The 26120-nt window shown below is 32.9% G+C and overlaps 1 protein-coding gene across 1 annotated transcript in view; it reads right to left on the bottom strand.

Annotated features, from left to right (window-relative positions):
- Positions 1 to 1684: 1684 nt before the first annotated feature.
- Positions 1685 to 26120, bottom strand: part of LOC125073076 (octopamine receptor beta-1R-like) — a 100374-nt gene continuing 75938 nt past the window's right edge. The window contains exons 2-5 of the mRNA XM_047683765.1: positions 21384 to 22298; positions 8174 to 8371; positions 6150 to 6317; positions 1685 to 2147 (exon numbers count right to left, since the gene is read on the bottom strand). Coding sequence (XP_047539721.1) covers positions 1970 to 2147; positions 6150 to 6317; positions 8174 to 8371; positions 21384 to 22177 — 1338 coding nt within the window. The 5' untranslated portion in view covers positions 22178 to 22298 and the 3' untranslated portion in view covers positions 1685 to 1969. The remainder of the gene's footprint in view (positions 2148 to 6149; positions 6318 to 8173; positions 8372 to 21383; positions 22299 to 26120) is intronic.

Below are 26120 nucleotides of genomic sequence, written 5' to 3' on the forward strand. Positions count from 1 at the left end.
CTTTTATTGAATATAAGATCACATTACAAATATAAGAAACATCGTTACCATGTATTTAATATTGATATCAGACCGATTTCGGCCACGACGAACATTTGCAAGGGAGACTGGCTAAGCAGACCATATAAAAGTGTGCGTGGGCAATCAGAGCTGCACTCTCTATTTCCTCGTTTTTAATTTGATTGGCAATGTAAGAAATATTGACAACTCCTTCTTAGACAACTCCTCCTAAGACAACCCCTTCTTAGACAACTCCTTAGACAACTCCGCCTTAGACAACTTCTTAGACACTCCCAAAACAAATTACCCGCAGGCAGATGCTCAATAGCTTTGCTATTCGTTCTACGGTTGTAATAATTTATTAATAGAAACCCATTAAATTACCCAACAAGGGATTTAAGTCCACGGTCGTGGATTAGTCACAAGCAGAAACAATTTATACCTATCTTCTTCAATACATTTATACTGTCAGCATTGAAAAAAACGGCGAGGTCGAAATAAGATATATACATTTTTCAGGCTGCATAAATTTGTGCAATATTTTTATTTCAACATTTAAAAAAAAAAAGTTAAATATAATTTCAGTACTAAGCAAGGAATAAAACCACAGAATAAAGCCTGTTAAAAGTTAATAAGCCGACACATGTCACAAATGTCAACAATTTAAATCATATATTTTGGCATATTTCGTGTATACAAAGTTTAGATGAGTTTGACTCAAAACAACTCGGTAATAGGATTCGTTTGAGTCAATATCATAAGTTTAATTATCATTTGCATATTTCGTTCATTAAGATATGTATTTTATATTAAGATTACGTAAGAGATAAAATAACATAAACAAATTATGGAAAAACACATCGTCTAAAAGTTAAGATTGTTCTGTTTAATTATAGTCTGTACCTAGAACGATAGCACTATTACCTCTTTGATCCAATGAGCTCAGTCTTTGAGCTAAATAAATACAAACTCTTGCGACTTGTTCATGGTTAAAAATACTTTTGACTAATGACATAAGTAAGATGATATGATGTTAGTAAATAAATGATTCGTTTTCGTAATGTTCTCCTGACCAAATTTCATTTTTCTCATTCATTTCATTAATAGTATCAAGAGCTTTCAAAAGTGTACTATCTTCAAAACATTGTAGGCCATTAGCAATTATATCGCGATACATCCGTATTTTGTAAACATAAGCAAGCAAGCACATTTTGTAAAGGCTATATAATATTTATAAGTAATCAGTACCAGCGTTGTGGTGCGATGGAGCGGATCCCAGGACCCAAAATTTAGGGAGGTGCCGAGACCTGGAGTCTCCTGCGTACCATACAGCAGACTCTTAATGACATAAAACAACATATGGTTACATTCGATCCTCGATACACTGCACTTACGCTCGCTACATACGAAAAACGGAAGTCCACGATTTTTCGCCCGGGCTCTTGTAGCCTAGCCTGACCCCGGTCGAATATTAAAGGCCGCTGAATGCATGTCCACCCCGTTGCGCCTAGATGGTTAAGGCATGCCCGGTGTATAATGAGGATACGTATTTATTGCAATGTCCATTACAAAAAGCTACTAAACCAATATTCATAGAACGAATCAAAAAAATTCAGTACTCTTCGGAAAAGTTCGTAAGTATGTAATATTATTTTATAAGCAAATAAGCTTCGCAGTTTCGCTGTTTATAAATTTTTAACATTAACGTGACTAGCCTGAATTTTATGGTCATGCTACGAATGGCTAGTCTTACGATGTCCGACGTCCGTGTCTATGTGTAGACATATCCACTTCTAATCAGATGGCCCATTAATCAATCTACCTTCCTAAATATGTAACCCAATGTATCGTAAACAAAAAAAATATAACAAACCCAAATTGTGAATCATTCGAAAATGCCATAAGAAAACAAAAATATATAAATATACAAGATGTCAAAGCTCACAACCAACTCTTTATACCAATTAAATTAACTTCCAATATTAATGTCTTCGGGTCTCGAGCATGACGGCTGGTGTGCTCGGAGTACGTCAGCTGAAGTCGACTTGATGCAGTTGTTCATGTGGATGTCCGATGATGCGTTGGAGTGGTGATCGCGACGGTGCATCTGATGACAGTAGCGACGACCGAAGTTACCACATATCGACCTGGTGGCAACGAGAATATGCTTGTATGAATAAGACATTGAATTAAGTTTGATAGCATATTATATTTGGTTTAAAACTATTTATGTATCTATATAGGGTGACGCACTACACAAGAACTAAACAAACGAGACAACTCTATTATCTTAGTGTGCGTGTCAGCTACACTTGGAACTGGCCAGAGGTCATACTACTTTACTAGTTTGCGGCTACTTAGTGGTCAACTATTGAACAATTTTTTTTAACGCGTTCTTAGTTTTACAATTATCCTGATATAAATAATGAAGATATTTTTATTTTAAATATATTATTATATAACTATAATGTATTCATATATTATGTTTATATCTGCCTTGTACACCCCTACCTCTTTCTATATCTGTTTCTTTCCTCTACCCTAAGGTTGCCTGGAAGAGATCGCTGTTAAGCGATAAGGCCGCCTCTTGTGCATCTTTCTTAAATGTGATTCAACTTTATGTTTACTGGTGTACAATAAAGATCATTTTGATTTTGATTCGATTTGAAGATATACGTTTTAAAATATAAGTTTATTTAGATATTTGGTTATATGAGACTGCAAGCTAACCAGCTAATCTCCCACTTCGTATTTAATAAAAAAATGAGGTAGGATCAACGGAAATGAAATAATTAATAGTCATATATTATTTATATAGAATATTTGTAAAGTATATTTAAATACATCTAGCTTGTCTAAATATGAACGTGATTGCGGAAGAACTTTAATATATATATATAATAAAACATTAAATAAACCGACTTCAAATAGCTGAAGACTCACTAAAAAGTGAAACTCGACGGATGTTTCGATTAAGCCTTCAGCCGGTGCCAAATTAAAAAGAAATATTGAAGTCGGTTACATTTTCGGTCGCAATATAATCAAAACGTAATATTATTATAGCCATATAAAATTCAGTATTTAATTAAATCAACTTTTGAGTAATGGGTGAACAAAAACATTGGGGCAAACAGATAACCTCGTCAAAGCGTGTTTCTATCACGTCACATAGGATAAAAGCTCACTTGACTTACTTACCGATGTCTTATGCGCTGAAATACTCACTAATAACCAATGGTGGCAGTCCCTTACTACTTACTGCTTACTACTGTGACGATATAAGTTTATATATGGTTCATAAGTTGCATCCCAAAACTCAAGCCAAGCTAAGTCAGTTTTTCTGTTCAACCTACTACCATTTTAACCCTTTCCGTGCCAGCTACGAGAATACTCGTATTTCGGTACTGTAACATAGTGCCGACTACGAGTATTCTCGAAGATTTTGTTGGGCCTCCTACACAAAAATTGATTTCTTGGCACTACAGGTAAGATCGTTTTTTAGAGTTTGGCATTGGCAAAGAAAAGACATAATAAAATCAAAGATTACAACTTTAATGGAAAAGAGATATGACATGACAAAGTTAGGGCTAATTGTTCTGATTAAACAAACAAATGAGGACATAATTATGTATTTTTTGCTGTAGAAATACAAAATTTAGCTGTGATAAGCTTTAAAACAATTAACTACACACAACGCCGGAGTTTTGGTACACAATGGGCAAAAATATCTTGTTTCTTTGCGAGTCTTATTTTTTGAGCAGACAACACAAGGTTTAGTTGGCTTACTTTTCTTTTCTGTAGGTGGTATATATTCCAAATAATGTTGAACCAAAATTGATGCTCTTTGATTCACCTCTTTTGACTGTCCTGGTCTTTCGGAGTAGTCAATATATTTTTGTCCTAACAAATAGATGATGACATTTTCGGTGAAATTCAGTAGAGGTATTCTTTCTGATCTATTCAAGCCAGGTTGGCTATTATGTATTTTTGCAGCATTGTGTATAAACATTTGAAAAATATGAATTGCAAATTTTTTGTACCAGTATTTGGTTTTTTTCATACTTTCATAATACGAAATCATTTGGTCGGAGTGATCTACTCCTCCCATCCCGTTATTGTAATCGGCAACCATGTTTGGTTTTAGTTTTACTTGATTTCTGCGATTTCTCGTATTTACCATTTCAGGATTGTGCATATTTGAAATGGTTAGAACATCGCGTTTGTCTTTCCATTTGCAAACTGCTACTTCCCGATTTCTTCTCCAGATCATCTCACCCTTCTTTAGTTTCGCTGATGTCACAACTTTTGGATTACCCTTACGGGTTGATTGCAAAGTTCCACATAAGTAAGTTTTGTTTGCACTCATTTTTCTTGTCAGCTCAACGGAGTTATAGTAGTTATCTGTATATACCCTGTAACCTTTATTCAAGTAATCATCTAATAAATCTGTTACAATTTTTATTGTTTGGCGACCATCCTGGCCTTCTGATTTTCCTGTGTAAAGTTTTATCTTCAGTATTATGCCGTTACTTTCACATAGTTTATATATCTTGATGCCATATCTATGTTTTTTATTTTTTATGTAGACTCGAAAGAAAAGCCTTCCTTTCCATGACATTACGGATTCATCTATGCATAAGTCTTTAGATGGGGCATAAATATCTTGCATCAATTTGTTGAAATGTTCAACCAAATATCTAATTTTATAAATACGGTCATTCTCATCAACTTCTTCGTTGTTTGTAAAATGAAAGAATCTAAACAGTATCTGGAATCTATTTCGGCTCATCAAACTTCTAAATAGTGGAATATCATATAATTTATGTGTAGTCCAGTATAGTGGTTTTTGGGGTAATTGCAAAATACCCATATGTAAAACAATGGCAATAAATACCTTCATCTCAGCTTTATTCGTTTCTCTCCATTCTTTCAATCTTGAAGAACGTTGCAAGCGGCGAGTTGAAAGCACTTGGGTGGCGTAGCGGTTAGTTTCCGTAACCAAAGTTTGCAAGAATTCATCGCTGAAGAATAAATCAGTATACACAGAAGGAGCTGTGCTTTTACAGGTAGCTGGCTGCACCTGGCTCAGGACCCAAAAATGGGAAGTCAGGAATTTCGCATGATACATCTATCCATTCATTATCCTCGTTTTCTCCCACTAAAGATTCGTTTTCGGGCGATCTTGGCTGCAGTTCTGAGTCACGCGTATCTTGAGCGCCACCGTCTCACAAAGAAGACGATTCACGTTGTAACGTAAGAGGTTGTCGTCGGTCTTGCACGTTTGAACGATACCCAGCATTTTCATGCTCCGAAAACGAACTATCGGAAGAGTTTGTATCAGGTTGTACATACAACTCGTCTTCATCTGTCGATGAGAAATCGTCCACACTCTCGGCACTACTTTCTCGGTTTGCTAATTCAGATATTTCTTGTTCACTTAACCGCTTAGTCATATTTGATGCAAATAATTACTTGTTACGACAGCACATCCTTTGCATTACGCAGATTAACTGATTATGTCGCTCTCACGCCACCATTCATTCATAGGTCACGCCCCCTAACCTGTCGAAACTATTTGCACTGTTAGTTCTTGACTAGCTCCCGAGCACGACAGGTTGATTCCTGTTTTCCCGCCACAATTACGAATGAATACATTTATCTATGCCGACTACGAGTATATTCGTATACGAGTATACTCGTAGTCGGCATATTCTAAAGGATCTGTGTTCCACTATGCCAGGTACGATTTATCTCGTAGATGATAATATGTATGACGGCATACAGGAAAAAAATATTAAAATATTCTGGCGTTGAAAGGGTTTAATTATGTTCTTACTTGGCTATATATATATATATATATATATATATATATATATATATATATATATGTAATCACAAAATCACAAAAACATTGAGGATTTAAAAATAATATACAAATCAAAATTGAAAACAGTTACTGCAAAAGTCATGAACAGTGGCAAGAAAGCTATCAGAATTTCCTCATTGAATCGCAACTCTGATTCCTTGGCAAAAATTAACCGAGCCATATAAACTTAGTATTATGTATTTATAAAGGTTTTCATAATATTTCTCCCAAGCTCTACATACGTAATACGTTTTTCTTGGAAAAGTAATAATAAGCATCTTACCTGCAACATGAGTCTAAAGTCTTCCTGAATGCTGCTCGGAAATCCCTGTTGAAATACGCGTAAATTAATGGGTTTAGAGCCGAGTTGAAGTATCCCACCCAGAAGACTGCAGCCACAACCGGCGGTGGTGACGGACACGACTCGCCACAGAGAGCAGTTATTATGTACCTGACGGACAAAGATTGGTATCAGTATTGAAAAAAATTAGGCTGGCACAGGACTCTCGACAGATGTGAACATCAAAATTAATACTTATTTAAATTACTTTTATACAAAAAAACGCTATAAGTATTCAGGAACAACATCTGGTGTAGTATTTGAAGAAAAACATTTTCTTATTATTTTAATAATACTAGTTGTCGTCCTTGGCTTCGCTAGCATTTAAGGGTGGATTGTCAGGTTTTATGCTTAATAAGTCATTTATACACATACATTTGATGGATATATATATATCCATCAAATTTAGTTCGGTGGCTTAGCCATGATAAAGCAACAGACAGACAGAGTTACTTTTGCATTGGTCAATGGCAGGGGACATGACTGTATAAGACAAAGTCATGCTCTTTGCCATGACGTCATACGAGTCGGTCTTACACCCAACGCGCGCAAATAGATGTAGCACATCGTGAGAAAACCTGTATGTGTCTTATTTCAACGAAATTCTGCCACATGTGTATTCCACCAACCCGCATTGGAGCAGCGTAGTTGAATATCCTCCAAACCTTCTCCTCAAAGGGAGGCCTTAGCCCAACAGTGGGAAAAATACAGGCCGTATTCTAGGCAATATTATCTTTCGGGTAATAACTCGTTTTATTTTTCAGTATTTTAATTACAAAATTTATAACTCTAAATGTATATTTGATTTTAATTTAATTTTGTAAAGTAACTATTCAAAGGAACATACTTTTTATATTGCTAATTTGAATAATGTGTATTTTGGTTTTGACTAACTTCGAGATTTGTCATTCCACACTGAACGAAACTTTGTTGAATGAAAGTTATATTTTAATGTAAAAACTTAGCAACGAATTTCTGAAATTGTCTCCACGGAATGTAGGAAGGAAGAATTATTTGTGGAACTTATAAGAAGTGTCAAGGTAAATTACATTGAGTGCTTCGTTGATCTAGTGACTAGATAAGGTCGTGATCCTGGATTGAAACCTCAAGAAAAATATATTAGATTTTTCAGTCGAAAAAGTTTTAGTAATAGCCTGGAGTCTGGATGTTGGAAGTTTACACTTCTATGTCTCAGAAACCACGTAAATACGTTGGTTCTGTACGTGAACTATATACAGTCTGGTCAGATTTGTCGTTCCATCGAATTATAAGAGAAAAATAATAAAAAGTGCACCTGGCTTTGCGTTCACACACTTGAACTATCATGTGACTTGGTTAGTTTGCATTAAGGTTGATCTCTATAGCCGAAATCAGTCAAACTCAAACCCAAATTTCTTTATTCTATATAAAAGCGTTACACTTACTTATTGATAGACAAATTAAACACTACCACCGGTTCGGAAAAGGAAACACCCTGACCTGAGGAGAACCGGCGAAAGAAACTCAGCGGGTCTTTTTTTTTGTCAAACTAATTAAATGCATATATTGAATATGAATAGTAATAGCCAGGAGGCGATCGTTTCATTCCCAAGGTGTGCTATCAATCATAAACTCACAAATTATATAGTAACCTTTCGCACACAAGCATTCCTTAACATTTTTTTTTTAATTTGGCCACGGAAATATTTCGGATGCTTTCTGGGATCCTATTGTAGAACCGTATACATTGCCCCACAAAAGAGTTATTGACAATATGCAGTCGAGTAACAGGAGTAACAAGTTTGTGTTTGCTCCTTGTACCAATGCTATGAGAATCACATTTGTTCATAAAATCATTAATATTTTTCCGTCCATACAAAACATTACAGAATATACATGGAGTCAGGACATCATCATCATCGTTATATATAAAACACGAATGAAAAATAAACAAATGTCGTTAATACAAAATTTAATTTTTCGCTTACCATAAGAAAAACGGCAGCCAGCAAGCCAAGAACGCGCTCATGATGATCCCGAGGGTCCGTGCTGCTTTCCTTTCTCTCTTCATTTTGTTACTCGCCATTGGCTGCATCTGAATACTCTGGCGTTCCCTCATCACGTCGCCTACCGAGATCCCGTTGATTTGCAAGTGCTTGTCCAAGAGTAACGCCGCTACTTTGCTCCTGGTAACAATATTTTATATATTAATACAAATTATCATACTGCTCATATCTATCTAGAATGGTGGCAAGACTGCTAGCAGCATTTCCCCGTTGAATTGCAATTCCGATCCTCTAAGCTAAAAACGAATCAGTCCTCCTGTCACGCGGTCAAGATTTATACAGTAACTATTTTTAATTCATATTTGTATATAATCAAGCACCTAATGTTATTAATTCTGATGTTAATAAAATATTTAGAATTGTTTAAATTACTTAATTAATACTTCTTGACTTTAAGGCATGATATATTATATAAATTTAGTTATATTTAACTGATGTTTTGTATTTACAATGTTGGAGAAGAGTAGTAACTACTGAGTTTCTTGTCGGTTGTTTTGGTACGTTTAGTTAAAAACGATCGAGCAATTCCTTAAAATGACGATTTAAAAGTGATTTTGAGAGCCTACTTGAATAAAGTAAACTTTGATTTTAGCCCAGTGGTTAGAACGCGTGCATACTTATTCTTGCGAATTTAAGATCAGTCAAGCAATGCTGAATTTTGATATGCTTAATTTGTGTTTGTAATTCATTTTATTCTCGGCAGTTAAGGAAAACATCGTGAGCATTGAGGCAGCGTAGTAGATTTAGTTCCAAGCCTTCTCCTTAAACCGAGAAGAGGCCGTAGTCCAGCAGTAGAACATTTACAGGCCGTTATAGTTAGTAGTATATTTATTTATTTATTTATTTATTTATTAACACCAACAAGACATACATTAATAAAAGCGAAAAATACATTATTGAACAAGTAATCTTAAAATCTAAAAGTTGTCTTAATTATAGGTGTTACACACATTACAAAGAAAAAATAGACACGTAACATGCAAATAAAATTACATTTTAAAAAGGAAAATTAGAAAAAGAAAATACTAATAATCATCAACATAAACATTAAAATAAAAAATAGTGTATTGTAAAAAATTAAATTAAATTTAAAATATTTATAATTTTGTACGTTAATATCATTAATAAATATTAAAATAACGAATTACAATATCCAATAAAATGAAATATAAAACAATTCAAATCATATATTCAATTGAGTACTAAGGTTCTCCGATATTAAGCAATAACAAATTAAAGAATACATCACAACCATCGATTACTTTAAATTAGTATTAGGTATATAATGAATAAAAATTTAATAAATTACATTTGAATTACACAAAGTTATCGGTATTAGATTACTTTAAATTAGAATTATAAAATGAATAAAAATTTAATAAATTACATTTATTAAATTTTTACAAATTACAAAAATTTAATAAATTATATACACGCCAGTAAGTGTTTATGTAAAATCGTAAATTATCTGTAATTGTTTTTAGTTGATAATTCAAAAACCACATTTACCAGCACTCACTATTCACTAAATCGAATTTGTTGAAAAGTAAAAAATGAAAAAATGTGCATACAAGAAAAATATTTTCAGAATTTTCAGAATTTCTTCTGAAATTCTGAAAATCTGGAAAACGTCTTGCTTGTATATTTACAAAGTATATGTCAATAATCATCATTTCGATCGATTGAAGTTTATATGCCTCAGCGTCAAATTTACAACAAAGTTTTGTTTTGGGTAATCAGTCATTACCGATTCTACTAATATCAAAAACATCCATTTTTAGGGTTCCGCACCCAGAGGGTAAAACGGGACTTTATTACAAAGACTCCGTTCTCCATCCGTCTGTCTGTCCGTCTGTTACCAGGTTGTCTCATGAAACGTTTATATAATATATCCTGTCTGAAAGTCGACAAGTACGCGCTGCGCGAATTCAAACTCTTTTCCGTTATAGGATTAAATTAATGTTCATTTGTATATTCTCAGAAATATAAATGAGCTTGTTTATTTGTGTAAAGCGATCAGATAAATTCTACGAAAGATATATACGTAACAAAACTCTCTTAAAAGTAAAAGTGTCAGATTTCCACGACGTTCTCGTCGGTCATAGGCTGAAAGCCAAGTCAAATCTAGGCTAAGCGTGCTGAGGTTTTAAATTTCAAGCTCGTCAAAAACTTGCATAGATTATCGGTGACGTTTTATCGTAGTTCACACTTATGTTATATGTTTATATAGATAGTGTCGCACTACGAAAGAACTACAACAAATGAGCTGACTTTAATGTGTTTGTGAGCATGACAGATGCGTCATCTCATATATTATACCCCGTTCAAGTTAGCTTGATCTTTTTGACAGAGGGGCTAGTGATGAGAAACAGAACTATTGTTATAGTATATAACAGTCGATGGAACGATGGAATGCGTAATTCAAATTAGATTAAAAATTTTTTTTTAAACTTATTTTTCTAAAAAGAGTTATACCAGCTATACTATATGACAGAATTGTCACCGTCAATCTTAATTCCTTAAAATTTTAAGGTGAACTAAAATAACCGAAAACACTACTGTGAACATACAAATATAACAAATACTGCTCGACTTTGATTGAAAAAAAAAAACTATTAATTGCCTTTCGCTAAAACTTAAAACGTATACCGAACATATTGCTCTACGGAAAAAGTCAAATATTATTTTTCGGTTCTCAATATATATTTGGTACTACAATAATAGATGAAATGATTATTTAAAAAAAACTTACAACGTTGATTTTAAGACTATTACCTTGTCACACAAAAAAAAAAGACAGGCCACCTGACGGTCATCGCTCATCGACATTGGCATATGAAGAACACATCGCCAATACGCCACCAAACTTGGAACTAGGACGTACTACAAAATTGTTATTTAATAAATAAATAAGCATTATATACTATTTGAATAAATAACACGAATAAGAACATTATCATTCTCTTTGAATTCTGATAAATTGAATATCAATTCTATACAAAACATGTCGAGTGTTAAGCCTCTTTCAACTTACTTGTGAATCATAGCGTAGATCTTATTATTGTAGACAGGCTATTTTATACAAGACGTTCCTACTTAACTGACTTTGAACAAAAGTTTTACAAACGTAAATTGTATAAAATACGGTGAAAATATTTGAATATCAAATTCATGAAGAACGGATTTCGTTGCGTTTAGAGGAATAGGTTATATGTGGCAGTTTAAATTTATTATTATTAATTATTATTTTATTATAGTTCCGTTTTGGTTTCCATGGCAACAAATAACAATTATAAAATATTGTATCGGGAATTTTGTTCCAGTGATTATGGGAAGTTGGTTGCATATAAAATATCTATTATAGTCTCGTTTCGAAGAGCTCCAGCCGTGATATGCAGAAAATTAAAGAAGATTCTTGATTGCAATTAATTCGATTGTTACGATTTAACAAAGAAGTAATTTTAGAGAGCGGAAAAATGTTACTGGCCGGATGGAGAGCGGCGGTATGGCTGTATCAAAAAAAAAAAAAAACAAATGTAAAACTTGCGAATAGACCTTAGCTTATAATGAAATTAAATCAAAACAAAAATAGGTTTCCAACTTCCTAAAAAATCTTTAGAATAAACGCGAAGTTTCGCGGGAGGCACACTAGTTATTATTATTGTTGTAAGCAAATGCAAGAGGTACATCTGAGGGAAGGGTGACTACCACCACCCATGGACATCTGCAATACCAGGGTGCTTGCAGGTGCGTTACCAGCCTTTAAGGAAAGATTGTTTTTCGAGAAGGTTTCTAAGTCATATCGTTTTGGAATAAAGGCAAAACTTGGTTTCACAGTGATGGTAAAATATGGTAAATACTTTATTTTCAACGTACTTGAAGTGTACACAGATTTATAATAACATATTAGTTAATATTAGATTATTATTTTATCTACATGCATAAATATACAGATAATAAACATATATGTATGTATTTTATCTGTGTATTTATGCATCTGTCATCTGAAGTGACACATATCACGTAAGCGCGGGAAAATGAAAGATATAAATTGACGCCCGGTGAAGACGGTGACAGCGAGGTTATATTTAATTATATATCTATTTAATCTAATTTATAAAGTGTCCTTACATTTATTTTATTTATTTAAATATACACTTTATTTTATGTTCTAATGTATTTTCCGTACATCGGTGTTCGTTGTCAACATAGACTTAAACTATACAATAATTTAAAAAAAAAAAACATTCAAATTGTTAGAATTAGTTGTTTGTTTTTTTTTCTTAAAATATATTTTTCTCATATTAAGTTGATTGAGGCGGTGACTTCGCCGACAAGCTTATACAGCATACACAGGTTTTCCACGAATTTTATTAATTATGATGTAATAATATTACAGTACTTACGGACTTTATTTTATGCATATGACCCTTTGCATATATATCTACGATATGACAAGATATGGTCCAACCAATAAAAAGATATGGTCCCTACTTCTGACTTTCCATACCACAAGTGCTTTAGCTACTTACATTGGGATCAGAGTAATGTATATGATGTTGTCCAATATTTATTTATTTTATTTATTATTATTAAATGCGATCATACATTTTATATAAAAGTATGTCTTAAAGGAGTTAAGTCATACCGAAGTGATATTGATCTTAATCTATAAAGATCGATTTGTGTAAGTGTCCGGGACTCTAGAGAGTGTGTGACTACATACATCTTAGTTCCCAAGGTTGATGACGTATTGACGATGTAAAGGAATATTAATATTTCTTACAGTGACAATGGCTACGTGTAGGGGTGACAGACCATCAATGACGCCTGGGATACACAATACACATATCACAGATTTTAATCCGACACGTGCAAATTTCCACAATGAACGAGTAAACAATTACAAACACAAATTTAACACATGACACAACCAAAAAGATCGTACATACGTCATCACTCGTGAACTTGCAAGTAAATATCACGGACGTAAAAGGTTTGCGGGCATTAAACTTTATACAAAAACCATAACGACATTATGAAATCCTTATAATACGTCTTTATACAAAAGTTAATCATAATTGAAAAATAGGGAACAATTAGGTATCTTTTTTATTTGATAGCATTATCTAATTTGTCAATGTTAAGCACAAATATTACCCTCAAATCTAGTCTTGTGAACTAAGACGTATTATTTGAACAATTACTATACAAAAGTTGAATTTTAATTGAATTACTTTAACTGTCAATGATATTTCAACATAAAACGAATATACGTTCGAATGTGAAATATCGAGAAAAGCGTCCGAATTTTATTTAATTTAAACTCATTTTATTGTAGGACAGAAAAATATACTACGTTTATTAACAAGCACCATTAACACATTTTAAAAGATTAAATTAAATTTACAACGACTTCCAGTTTGGAATGTAGATCCTACCCAGAAGAATCGGCATGAAACTCATAAGATACTGTTATTAATTAACGTATCATACGCATGTAATAATGATATACAATGAAAGTATATAAATCAATTAACTAAATATTAACTCATAACTCTTTAATCACCATAACAGCAGGTAACTTTCCCACACACAAATGTCTTCACTGCCAAGCACGAGATGAATTATACACAAATTAACCACATAAAAAATCAGTGGTGCTTGCCAGGGTTTAAACCTGCAATCATCGGTTAAGGTGCACGCGTTCTAACCACTGGGCCATCACGGCTCTCTCTATAATTACTATATGAAATACGAACATTAACTAAACTGGTAAAATAACTATACCGGTTATACCTTTGAAGCAATGCACCATTCGATACCGAATATTGGTGATCTGCCAAGTACAAACTTCATTTTAAATTCTCAAGGTTAATGGGGTTCTAGCAATGTCAGGTGATTTCAAGCTGCCGTTGTATAAAACTTAGTTTATAGTTGATATAAAATAAATAATACGTGTATTATATATATTTTTTATACAATAAGTAGGTTTAATTGGCCACATGCCAGTAAGTGGTCACCAATGCTCATTGACATTGGTGCTGTTAGAAATATTAACCATTCCTTACATCGACAATGCGCCAACCTTGGGAACTAAGATGTTACGTCCCTTGTGCTTGTATTAACACTGGCTATCTCACCCTTCAAACCGCAACACAAAAATACCAAGTATTGCTGCTTGGCTTTAAAATATCTGATGAGTGGTACCGAGTAATTATATTGAATGAACTTCTCTGCTCTTAAATATTTGACTTATAAACTCATTGGGACATAATATTATGGAGGGAATTGTAATTAATGTGATCAAATGAAAATATATTTTACAATTAAAAAAAAAAAATTTGCATCTAATAAAAAGAAAAAATAAATTTTGATGATGTCATTTTGGACGGTTTCGCTTACGGCAGTTATCTCAAAGAAAACCAATCTATATCCATATCTCCAACTACACAGGACATATGATAGTGCACAAGTGTGTGCTGAAACACAGGTGCACTCTCTATTCTCTATGGACCGACGTATTTCATGCTTTCCGAGGCACGGGAATGTATACACTTCCAAAATCTAGACTCCGGGCTGTTACTGAGAATTTTTCGATAGAAAAACTCAACAACTTTTTATCGGCTTGGCTTGGGGTTTGAACCCAGGACCTCAGGAGCAGCGGCCACTTGACCACAGAGGAAGTCAAAATTTTTGCTTAACATAAATAAGAAATGTAATAAAAATTATTACATTGACAATGCAATGTTGTAACTGTTGTAACATGTACTTATATAAAATTCGTTTTCCAAGTTGGTTCTTGGGTCTTAGAAGATAGTTTTTTAATGGTATCCTTTGTGACTGTGACGAGAGACGAAAAGGCTTCAGTAAGATAATTAAATAATATGTACATGAATGTATCGATTATTTTTAAACGTGCACGTGATAACGGATATATCATACGTGATATTGTCAGTTGTGGCGGAACTTCACTCGACGTGTTCGCGTATTTGCATAGCGTATCCGTGTGCGCTACGACTACTCACTTATTTGATTATATTGGAAAATTGCAAACAGACAAATGAGTGCTTCCGCCCACTTGTCGGATTTAAGTTACTGGGTATTGTTTGTTCGCATGAATACATACAATATATTAATAAAACTGTATATAGGTATATAATTCACACCTGATACGCCGATAGATAAAATTTAACTTGACAACTATATAATTATACAAAGAAACCTCCTTTAATTCACGTTATTCTGATATAAGTTTTATGTGTATTGGATTCGTGATTTTTCCGTGAGACATTACGAAAAACAAAACGAGAGCTGTCGCGAGACACCCGGTTGAAAAGGTTAATTTCGCTATTGATCTATTAAATATTAGACGCAATGAAATGAATTAACTGTGTTTGACAATAATTAAAACAATAACGTTAGTTTATTTGAATCTTGTACAATGACGATTCAAAATTACTTGTACGAGAAGAGCCTTGTTGAAAAGAATATATTTTGATTTTGCAACAAATATTTTGACGTATTGGAGTTATTTGCGAGCGCGGTTCGTGTTTGGAAATCCTCCAAAAAGTTTCTAGCATAATTGAGAATATAGCGAACCTATAAAAAAAAAACTAAAACAAATGATATTGACAAACGATCTTCCTGTCTATATTTTATTTTATTGGTATTCAAATTGGTTTGTCCAAGAATGTTTATAGCGTGGATACAATTGTATAATTAATTACTTGGTGGTAAGGCTCTGTGAAGGCTTTGTATGAGCATTACTCAGTATTGTTGTGTTCTGTTTTGAAGGGTTAGTAAGCCACAAGAGACATAACATATTAGTTCTCAAGGTTGCTGGTGCATTGGCGATGTAAGGAATGGCGAAGATTTCTTATAGCGACAATGTCAATGAGCGGTGGTGACCACTTAACGTCAGATGGCCAATTTGCCGGCCAATTTCTGCCTGCCTATATTATAAAAAAATAACCTTTATTTCTAACATGGGGAACGTTTAATATTTCTTCCAGCTCTAATATCTATCGGTGATGACAACTCACCGTCAAGTGGAATATTGTTCGATCTCCCTATTAAATAAAATAAATAAGATTCGAGATGTTTACTGTTTACATTAAATAGATAATGATTTAAAAAAAGCCCCGCTGAATTTCTTTCGCCGGTTCTTCTCAAGTCTTATTTGTTTCTTTCCGAACTGGTGGTAGATTTTTTTCTTGACAGACAATATGTAAAGCTTCCATTATAAATAAATAATTATGACTTGAATATTGGAAAATTGGTAAACCTTCGTAATGGTTGTAAAACCGCTTTTTTGTATTCCCTAAACGTTGTCTTGTAAACGTCTGCTGTCAATAAGTCCATCTTTAGTTCCAACTACACATTTTGGTAAGTCAATAAAGTTGTATAAACAAAATATACATTTAAAATATATGATGTTATGAAGATCTTAAACTATATTTTACTATTTTTAGGTATATTTTATAGCCTTGCTTGCGTTTGCCACAAAAGCGCTTGGAACTAAATTTTTCTTTCCTACTACCGTTGGCCTACTTATATTTCTAAATTCACAATACTTATGTAAGCTAGCTAAGAAAAGGAAGATTTTTTAAATATAATTCGGCAGCTGACTTACATCACTTGTAATTACAATAACTATTCTGTAAGAATAATCTCGAAACTCACTTATGATCGTGGCATAGAAAGTGATTTGTCAATAATAACGGACTAAACTTGCGGCTTTACTCGCGCGATATTTATAAAACTTTACCTCCACCAAACAAACTGTCACGCATGGGGGTGAATTAAAAAAAGAAGCCTATGCTCTTCCCAGGACTCAAACTATGTCCACACCAAATTTCAATTAAATTGGTTTATCGGTCTGAGCCTCAAGAGCTAACAGACAGGGTTACTTTCGTACTTATAATATTTGTATAGTTAGGATACATGCATGTCAGTTTTTAACATTTTACAAGTGAGTTCGGAAGGATTGCGTTGGTATTCTTTTTGGCAATCATTTTAATTGGTTCGACCCGGGTCCTAAATCCTAGCTTTAGGGCAGTAGCTACACTAGCGAATCAGTTCAGTTAACTTCTTATATTGTATTTATATTTTAACACTCTAACATTAATTTATTACAGATAAAATAAAAGCAGGCTATATTATCTTCCCACAAAAAGACACGTCTTACTGTAAAATAATATGTAAAACTTTTTCAGTTCGCGTGTGGTTCTTCGACAATATGTACACTGATAAAAAAAAATTAAGAAAAGAAAAATTATATTCTAAGTGTCAGAATTATTTATAAAGGAACTATCATGATCTAACTTTTTAATATGGAATAGAATGTTTTCGTAGAAAAACATAATATAATAATCATTTCTATAATCATAATTATGTCAAAAGTTTCCTCCTCCTTCTAACTAAAGGCCTTTTTTCTAACATACCAAAATTAGCGGTCAAGTGCTCTTTTTTTATATTATTATATAATTTGCTCTTAAACTAAAAAAAATCTCGTCGTAGATATCGGTAAGAATCGTAATAAAGTTCTGGGTTTATAACTGAGGTACATTATCGTATCTCTGAATGTCCATTTATTATTTGTCCGGATAAAATAGGAGTAAGTGCTTAACATTGTCAGAAAACTACTAATATATTTTTAAATTTTTGACTTTTTAGTCTTGAGTCAAGCTAAGATTTAATAGAGATAGTGGTCTAGGTGCGGTAGATATACCACATGCCAGAAAGAGATAGCAATGTTGGAGTTCAGGATCGGTATCAATATAATTTTTATTGTAAATTTTGCTGTATAATATATTTAACAGTTAGGCTGTTGGGCTTTGGATATAATTGGTTTAAATTAAATATCATCATTTATCACCTATATATTTTATATGTCAATTTTAATATTTAATTCAAAGTCAAAGTCAAAAATCTTTATTCAATATAGAAGTGTTTACACTTGCTTATTGATAGTCAAAAATCTACCACCGGTTCGGAATTTAGCACCTCGGACCTGAGAAGAACCGGTGAAAGAAACTCAGCGGGATATCTTCTTCTTCCATACTTCTCTGTCGGACGTCATCTCACAAGTAACTATTGTAACTATTGATTTATCTATAAACAAGATAAATTACGTACAATTATTTGACCAAACATTCTACAAGGCTTTGACAGGAAACCGATAAAATCATTCAAACAACATACCAACATTCCAACATCAGTAACCACACGCGTCAGCTTCACAGTATCACAAAACATCAAAGAGATCCCATATATTTCAATTTAATTATCGAAAATACCTCAAAATATCACAATATAAAAATATGAATCGTTGCTTAAATTACTTTGATATGTGTTGAAACCACAGATAATTATTACATTTATTTGTATGACATTTACATTCAAATATTGAAATTCCTCATGTGTAAATTGGGTGTGAAAATAAGCCTGCTTTGGCAGGTGATAGGGTAGGTTGTTGAATGATAAGCAAGTGCGAGTTAATCAATTTAATGTCGCTGTCACACTGTCAGCAATACGCTGATTAAGCAACGACTTTTTTTTTTAATTTGATATAGAAAATTCCATAAGCCTTACGCAAATAGGCATACTCATGGTATCAGTGATAACATCCACATATAGACATTATAGATAGTCCACTATCGATAGACTATCGATTGTTAAGATGTTAGCGATAGTATCGATAGTCTATCGATAGTATTGTCACTTAACCAAAACTAATGGATAGTACAAAACTATCGATACTATCGATAGTATCAATAGTATCACTGCTCCCAATAGTATTGCTTACAGAGTGCTAGCGATACTATTAATAGTATTGATAGTATCAATAGTATTGATCAAAACGATACTATCGATAGTAATATGGATATCCTGAATAGTTTTCGAGGTGAGCTATCGATAGTCAAACTATCGATAGTTCTGCAACGCTGATTGGAAATATCACAATATATGCGCTACAAACTATGTTGACTTAGTTGTTACGTTCAGTTTAGAAGTGATATCTCCTTATAGGAGGGTAAACCGCTTCGTTACGTAACGCGTTACGACGCCAGTCTATCTGGCTTCCCTTTCTCTTACGTATATGGCAGTGGTAGGCAGGCTCGTGTTCTCTAACTCTAACCCACAGCGCTAGCTGTATTTTTGTCACGTTAAGTTGTAACTTCTGCCGGGCATCCCGAGACGCACACGTATTATTTTTTGTGATTGAGAACTAAAAGTAACTACAGTTATAAGGGACATAACATCTTAGTTCTCAATATTGGCGTTGCATTGGCGATGTAAGGTATGATTAATATTTTACGCAGTGCTAATGTATATGAGTGATGGTTAACACTTACCAACGGGTAGCCCATTTGACAGTCTTTCTACCTATTTTTAATAAAAACATTTTATTACAAAGACAATAAATTTGAAATATATTTTATAGGACTATTATCTTGATATTTGTATATAAGTAGACTGTGGCTACGTTATACGTTGATTTATACTGTATGATAATGTTAAGCCAAAAACTTCTGACACATGCAGAATTTAATGGAAAAACGGTTTTTGCGTGTTGTGCGTTAAATATAGATAAATCCTTTTAATAGAATATAAAATGAAATTAAAAAAAAAAAGATATTCGTTCTACTGAATTATTTATTCAAAGCATTTATTTATTCCTTTATCAGATATATTCAGAATTCGCTAAAGTAATGGGATTTATTTGAATAAATATACGTATTTCGAAGGTAAGCTGACAAACAGGAAAATCTAAAAGCGAAACGAACGCACGCTTATCGTCTTTTCAAATTATTTCTCTTAAACATCTTCTACTAAATATATCCAAAACTATGTCCAAAGTTAGAACAATATTCGAATTTAAAAAAGTACTATTACCTTTATTTTTAACAACACTTTTACTTGCTCTTTGGAGTAGCAATTTTTAACACCTCTAATTTTAATATAGTCTACGTAATATATATATATATATATATTATTACGTATATATATATTACGTAGACTATATTAAAATTAGAGGTGTTATATATATTACGTAACATTTGCCATTCTAAATATTTACAGTTCGAAAAAATTTGCACATCGTAAAGCCAATAAATCACTGACTATCCGATTCCCTATTGAAATTCTACAACAAACTTGTTCACAAAATCATGGTAATTGCTTATACAGTTTCAATCGTAACACAACAACAAATCCCTTCCCATTCCATTTGGAGTTAGCCGTAATCTGCTCAATTTTCCTTATCAATATTAAGTTTTATGCCTGAGTTGAGAAAATCCATGAATGTTGTTTTCAGTGACTAGTGGAGAAAACTGTCGATATGGAAGAAGAAAAATGTGACAATAATGAGAGATTTTAAATTTATTCCATGGGGTTGGTTTATGCAAAGTATCATAATAGTATCATGTACGATATATAAAACATATGTGAACGTTAATAGTTTTGCCAAATAATATTTTCTTTCGAAATTTTTTTAATTAATATACAGGATAATCGCGTAGATATGCTAACTTTGCTTAAATTTATTCTCACCTGTAAAGTATATATTATTACGTATATATATATTACGTAGACTATATTAAAATTAGAGGTGTTATATATATTACGTAACATTTGCCATTATAAATATTTACAGTTCGAAAAAATTTGCACATCGTAAAGTCAATAAATCACTGACTATCCGATTCCCTATTGAAATTCTACAACAAACTTGTTCACAAAATCATGGTAATTGCTTATACAGTTTCAATCGTAACACAACAACAAATCCCTTCCCATTCCATTTGGAGTTAGCCGTAATCTGCTCAATTTTCCTTATCAATATTAAGTTTTATGCCTGAGTTGAGAAAATCCATGAATGTTGTATTCAGTGACTAGTGGAGAAAACTGTCGATATGGAAGAAGAAAAATGTGACAATAATGAGAGATTTTAAATTTATTCCATGGGGTTGGTTTATGCAAAGTATCATAATAGTATCATGTACGATATATAAAACATATGTGAACGTTAATAGTTTTGCCAAATAATATTTTCTTTCGAAATTTTTTTAATTAATATACAGGATAATCGCGTAGATATGCTAACTTTGCTTAAATTTATTCTCACCTGTAAAGCATCCGTTCTTGACGATCTGCCTCTACATAAATCCGATAGTACATGTAGAGCATTATCACACCCGGGATCCAAAAACTGACACTGCTGGATATCACTGCGTACACTCTATTCACCGTGAAACTGCACACTTTTGGGTGTCTTTTCCGAAAGTCCAGATGTTCAAGCGTCGTGTACCATCCCATAAATATAGGTAGAAACGAAACCAACGCGGGGCTGCACCACACCACCGCCAACATGATGCCCAACTTGCTGGTCGTCATAATCAATGGGTAGTCCAAAGGTTGAACAATGGCGTAGTATCTGTCAACGCTTATGCAACATAAATGCAATATTGATGCTGATGAAAAATAAACGTCCAGAGAGTTCCAGACGTCGCACATAAAGTATCCAAAAAGCCATTGTCCATTTGTGATTTCGACGCTAAAGTTGAAGCACATAGCCCATATTGCAACCAACATATCCGCCAACGCGAGCGATACGACAAAATAGTTGGTGATCACTCTCAATTTCCTGTGTCTCATGACTGATACAATCACGAGCAAATTACCAAATATCGCAGCCAGTATTATGAAGAGCATTGTGATACACTTCAGAATGATAAAGAACACGATGATCGGGTCATCCTCGAATTGATTCGAGTAGACCAAATCGTTGATCGTCTCGTTTATCTCGAGACTCTTGTTGACGTAAGAATCCGTTAGATACATTGATGTTGATAGATCTCTGAAGTCGAGGGTCAGGTTCTGTGGCGTATCGCTTAATACGATGTCGATATCAACTCTCATGTTTTCACATTTTGTTCAATTTTGATCCTTTAAGTTATGTTTATCTCTTTTGTTAAGGTAAAAGGGGCCACTGTGTACGGACCCGCCTTAATTCTCCCTCCCATTGTGCCTCGCTCGTTACCTGCAAAAGGGAAACTTGTTTGAGAAGTGATTTCTTTGTACGTGCTCAATTTAGAGTTGTTGACGGCTCATTGGAAAAAGTTTATTTTATATTTTTTGATAAGATCTTAAGGTATTTTGGAAGGTAATTGTCTGCTATGAAACTTTATCAATTTTCCCATAATTATATCGAACGAATATTCTTTATGAGTAAAGTTATGTCTATGGCCCTCCAATTCGTTATTACGTTATTTGTGACTGACATCAATTCGATATTCTTGTTCTACATTAATAAAATAATTATTAAATATGATGAGATACAAGAAACATAACATCAAGACTATATTTAATTTTAAACATAAAATAATTCTTCAAGAGGTGACTCAAAATAAGAACTTCTGTCGTTGTAAGAATAATTTTGTCGTTCTGTTTTGTGTCATTACTGAATATTCAGCCAATAATGTGCATTTGTTTCATTTAAATACATTGTATAGTATTAAATTTTAAATAAATTTTACATGTAAAATATTCGTAAGGAACTGTTTGGGTAGATTTAATGATATAGGTAGGCAGACAAGCAAATGGACGACCTTATGGTAAAGTCACTAACGCTTACAGACAACAGCGTTGAAATAAATATTAACCTTTCCTTACATCACCAATCCGCCACCAACCTTGGCAACTGGCTCATTCACAATTATTACTGTTGTATTCCGGTTTAATGGATGAGCCCGTGAAACTATAGGCATAAAAGATGTCTAGCTTGTTCTCATTGGTGATTTAAGGATTGGTTTGAATTTCTTACGTCAATGTTTGGACAATGCGATGCTATTAAGTGGTTCTTTTTCCGCCCGCACACCTTATGTTATTGCGATAAAAATGAATAAAACAAGAATGAGAGGTTTAATAATTTAAAAAAATACATTATATTTTATTCCATTTGTAGCCTTCCAATTTCAAAAATATAAAGACACACTTATTGTACAAGTAAAGCGAATATAATTTTTATTTCAACATTCGGAAGCATAAATTAAAATATAAATCAAATCATCCACCGAGATTGTCCGCAGATTAAATTTTATTGGAGCGGCTCAATTTCAAACGAGTAGATGAAAGAAAATCTGAGACGACCTCAAATTCTATTCCATCATCTTTTTCCGATTCATTACGACTGCCGGATATCCCGCGAAAGTCCTTGAGGTTTTTCCGAAGAATTTTATGATTTAGACAATCTGTACAATTTGTTAATTTACGACTAACATTTAACATTTCAGGTAACATTTCATTCGCTAAATTCAAATTCTGTCACTCTGTACAAAGGTCTATGTCGTCGTTTGGACAATCACCACAATGAAAGTTATTTTTAGATTTAGTACTTTTCCTAGTTACTATCAACTTTATGTTAAACTAAATACGGTTCAACCGATCACTATCACAATTTATATATATATATACAGGCAGAAGAACCTCTAGCGGGTTTTGATTATACTACGAGTATATATTTCATAGTTTCGTATCTGATTTCGCATACGGAATTCCCCCTTTAATATAAAAATGTATCGTTTAGACTTGTTTTTATTTTATACCTTTATTTATCAATCACTTTAAGCTATACATTTAAGAAATATTATGTAAAGGAAAAAAGTAACAGTCTGTAAAGGTCCCACTGCTGGGCAAAGACTTTCTCTCTTTTGGAAGAGAAATAAGGAGAAGGGAAGGTGAAGGAAGCCTGTAAATGTTAAGCTGCAGAGCTACTCTCCTATTGAGGAAAAAGTTTTGAGCTACCAACATGCTGCTCACTGCTCACTCACATGTGGCAGATTTTCATATTTTCAATAAATGTAAATTAAGCACGTGTAAATTGACACAATCTTCATTTAAGATTCACGTGTAACAGAATCTACAAATGTTATACCGCTTGTATTGAAAGGCCTGTCGTCCTATTGGGTTCGACATCCCTTAAAGCTCAGAGATTTAGATATTTCCTCGCAATCATTTTGTTCTTACTTCTGTCAATGTAAGATTGTTTGATGTATCTGTTTAATAAAAGATAGATAACATGGTATCGCGGAATTTTCCATAGATAAATTCATAGTGGAGATTGGAAGAAAATTATGTACTGATTTGAATTTAAGTAATTTGTATGAAGGGGCTGGTTTCTGAATCACGCTTTCGTTTGATTCGCTCCAATACATAAAGGGTCTCGACAGTGAAAATATGATGTTGGCATTTTTGGATCTTTGTGTATAATTGCAGTTACCAAAGTAATGGTAATAAATGTCAACCACTACGGATGTTTATTTTTGGTCGTGAGTGCACAAATATTTTACAATAAAAAAATAAACATATAGATATCTGACAATAAATAGACAAAGTAGACATAAACTTAGTCAAAAAATATTTAAGAAAAAAAAAAAAGGTTTGAGGAACAATGACTAGATCGTATACGATGCTGTTCGATATAATTGATATTTCATCCCAAATAATATGTATTTGTTGATAAACTACTATATATTTAAATATTTTGAAACCTTTTTTTGAAACTTAGCTGTGTAAAAATTAAATTAAATTAAATTAAATTAAATTTTAAATTCATAAAAATATTTTTAGACTTCATTATTATTACATAGTATAAAACAAAGTCGCTTACCGCTGTCTGTCTGTCTCTGTGTATACTTAAATCTTTAATATTACGCAACAGATTTTGATGCAGTTTTTTTTAATATATAGATTGATTCAAAAGGAAGGTTTATATGTATAATACACGCACAATATAGACAAACACTGATAATTTTAGAGGTTTCTAAAGTGATGATAAGCATTTTATTGCGCTTACATTGCAACGCTGGTTGAACCGTACGAGATAGATCAAAATAATGTACTACAGTATTGTACATCTTAAAACGTCTTCCAAAAAGTCCGCAATAGAAAACATATGTGTCTATTTCTTAGGGATAACCCACAATAACAATTTTTTATTTTTACGAGAAATAATGGCTTATTTTCGAAGCGGTTTGAAGGAATACAGCATCAATCGTTATCTAATTAATTACCTAGCATATAAATGCTGTATTGCTTAATCTTATCTTATCCAATTAATTACCTTAAATGCATTTTATATTTAATATAGATCAATATAGTTCTTTACAGCGTGTGATTTAAATGAATATTTTCGAAGATATTACAGATTTAAAAAACAGGGACATAGCGGTTTGTATTGTCTAATGACTGAAAAACTCTGAACGTTGTATATAAAGACATACTGTAGTATCTATATGTAGACTCATATAGATTTGCAGATATTATTATTTAGTTAAAACTGATCGGTCTGAGACATTGTATATTATTAGAGTCCGATTTTGTTACAAATTATTAAATATTAACTGCCGCTAAGCCGTACGCCGGCCGTACGGTTGCAATAATAATTTTACAATTTATTTATTTTTTGAAATTCCTGGGACCGTGCAGAGTTTCATCAATACCACTTAGGAACCCAAATACACAGTAAAAAAAAACCATCAAAGTCCCTCCAGCCATTTAGGACGAGCTCAGTGAAATATACAAGTATACACGTATAGAAGAATTTTGTATATAAAGTCCATGGGGTCAGTTTGATATGAATATGGCTTATGGCAATTTTACGAAATGAGAGTAACTTTACGTAGCATATAATTCTAAATAATATTAAATCTGCAAAACGCGAGCTTGAAATTGAACAAGATACTCGTGAATAGCTTTATTTATTTATTTTAAGATTCTCGTCAAAAGTAAACTCAGTCAAATTAATAAAAGGAAAAAGGCACGTAAACTAAGACATAGTAGATTTAATTAAAAAAAGTGCCCA

The sequence above is a fragment of the Vanessa atalanta genome, chromosome 23 (genome assembly GCF_905147765.1).
Source record: "Vanessa atalanta chromosome 23, ilVanAtal1.2, whole genome shotgun sequence".
Taxonomy (NCBI): Eukaryota; Metazoa; Arthropoda; class Insecta; order Lepidoptera; family Nymphalidae; genus Vanessa; species Vanessa atalanta.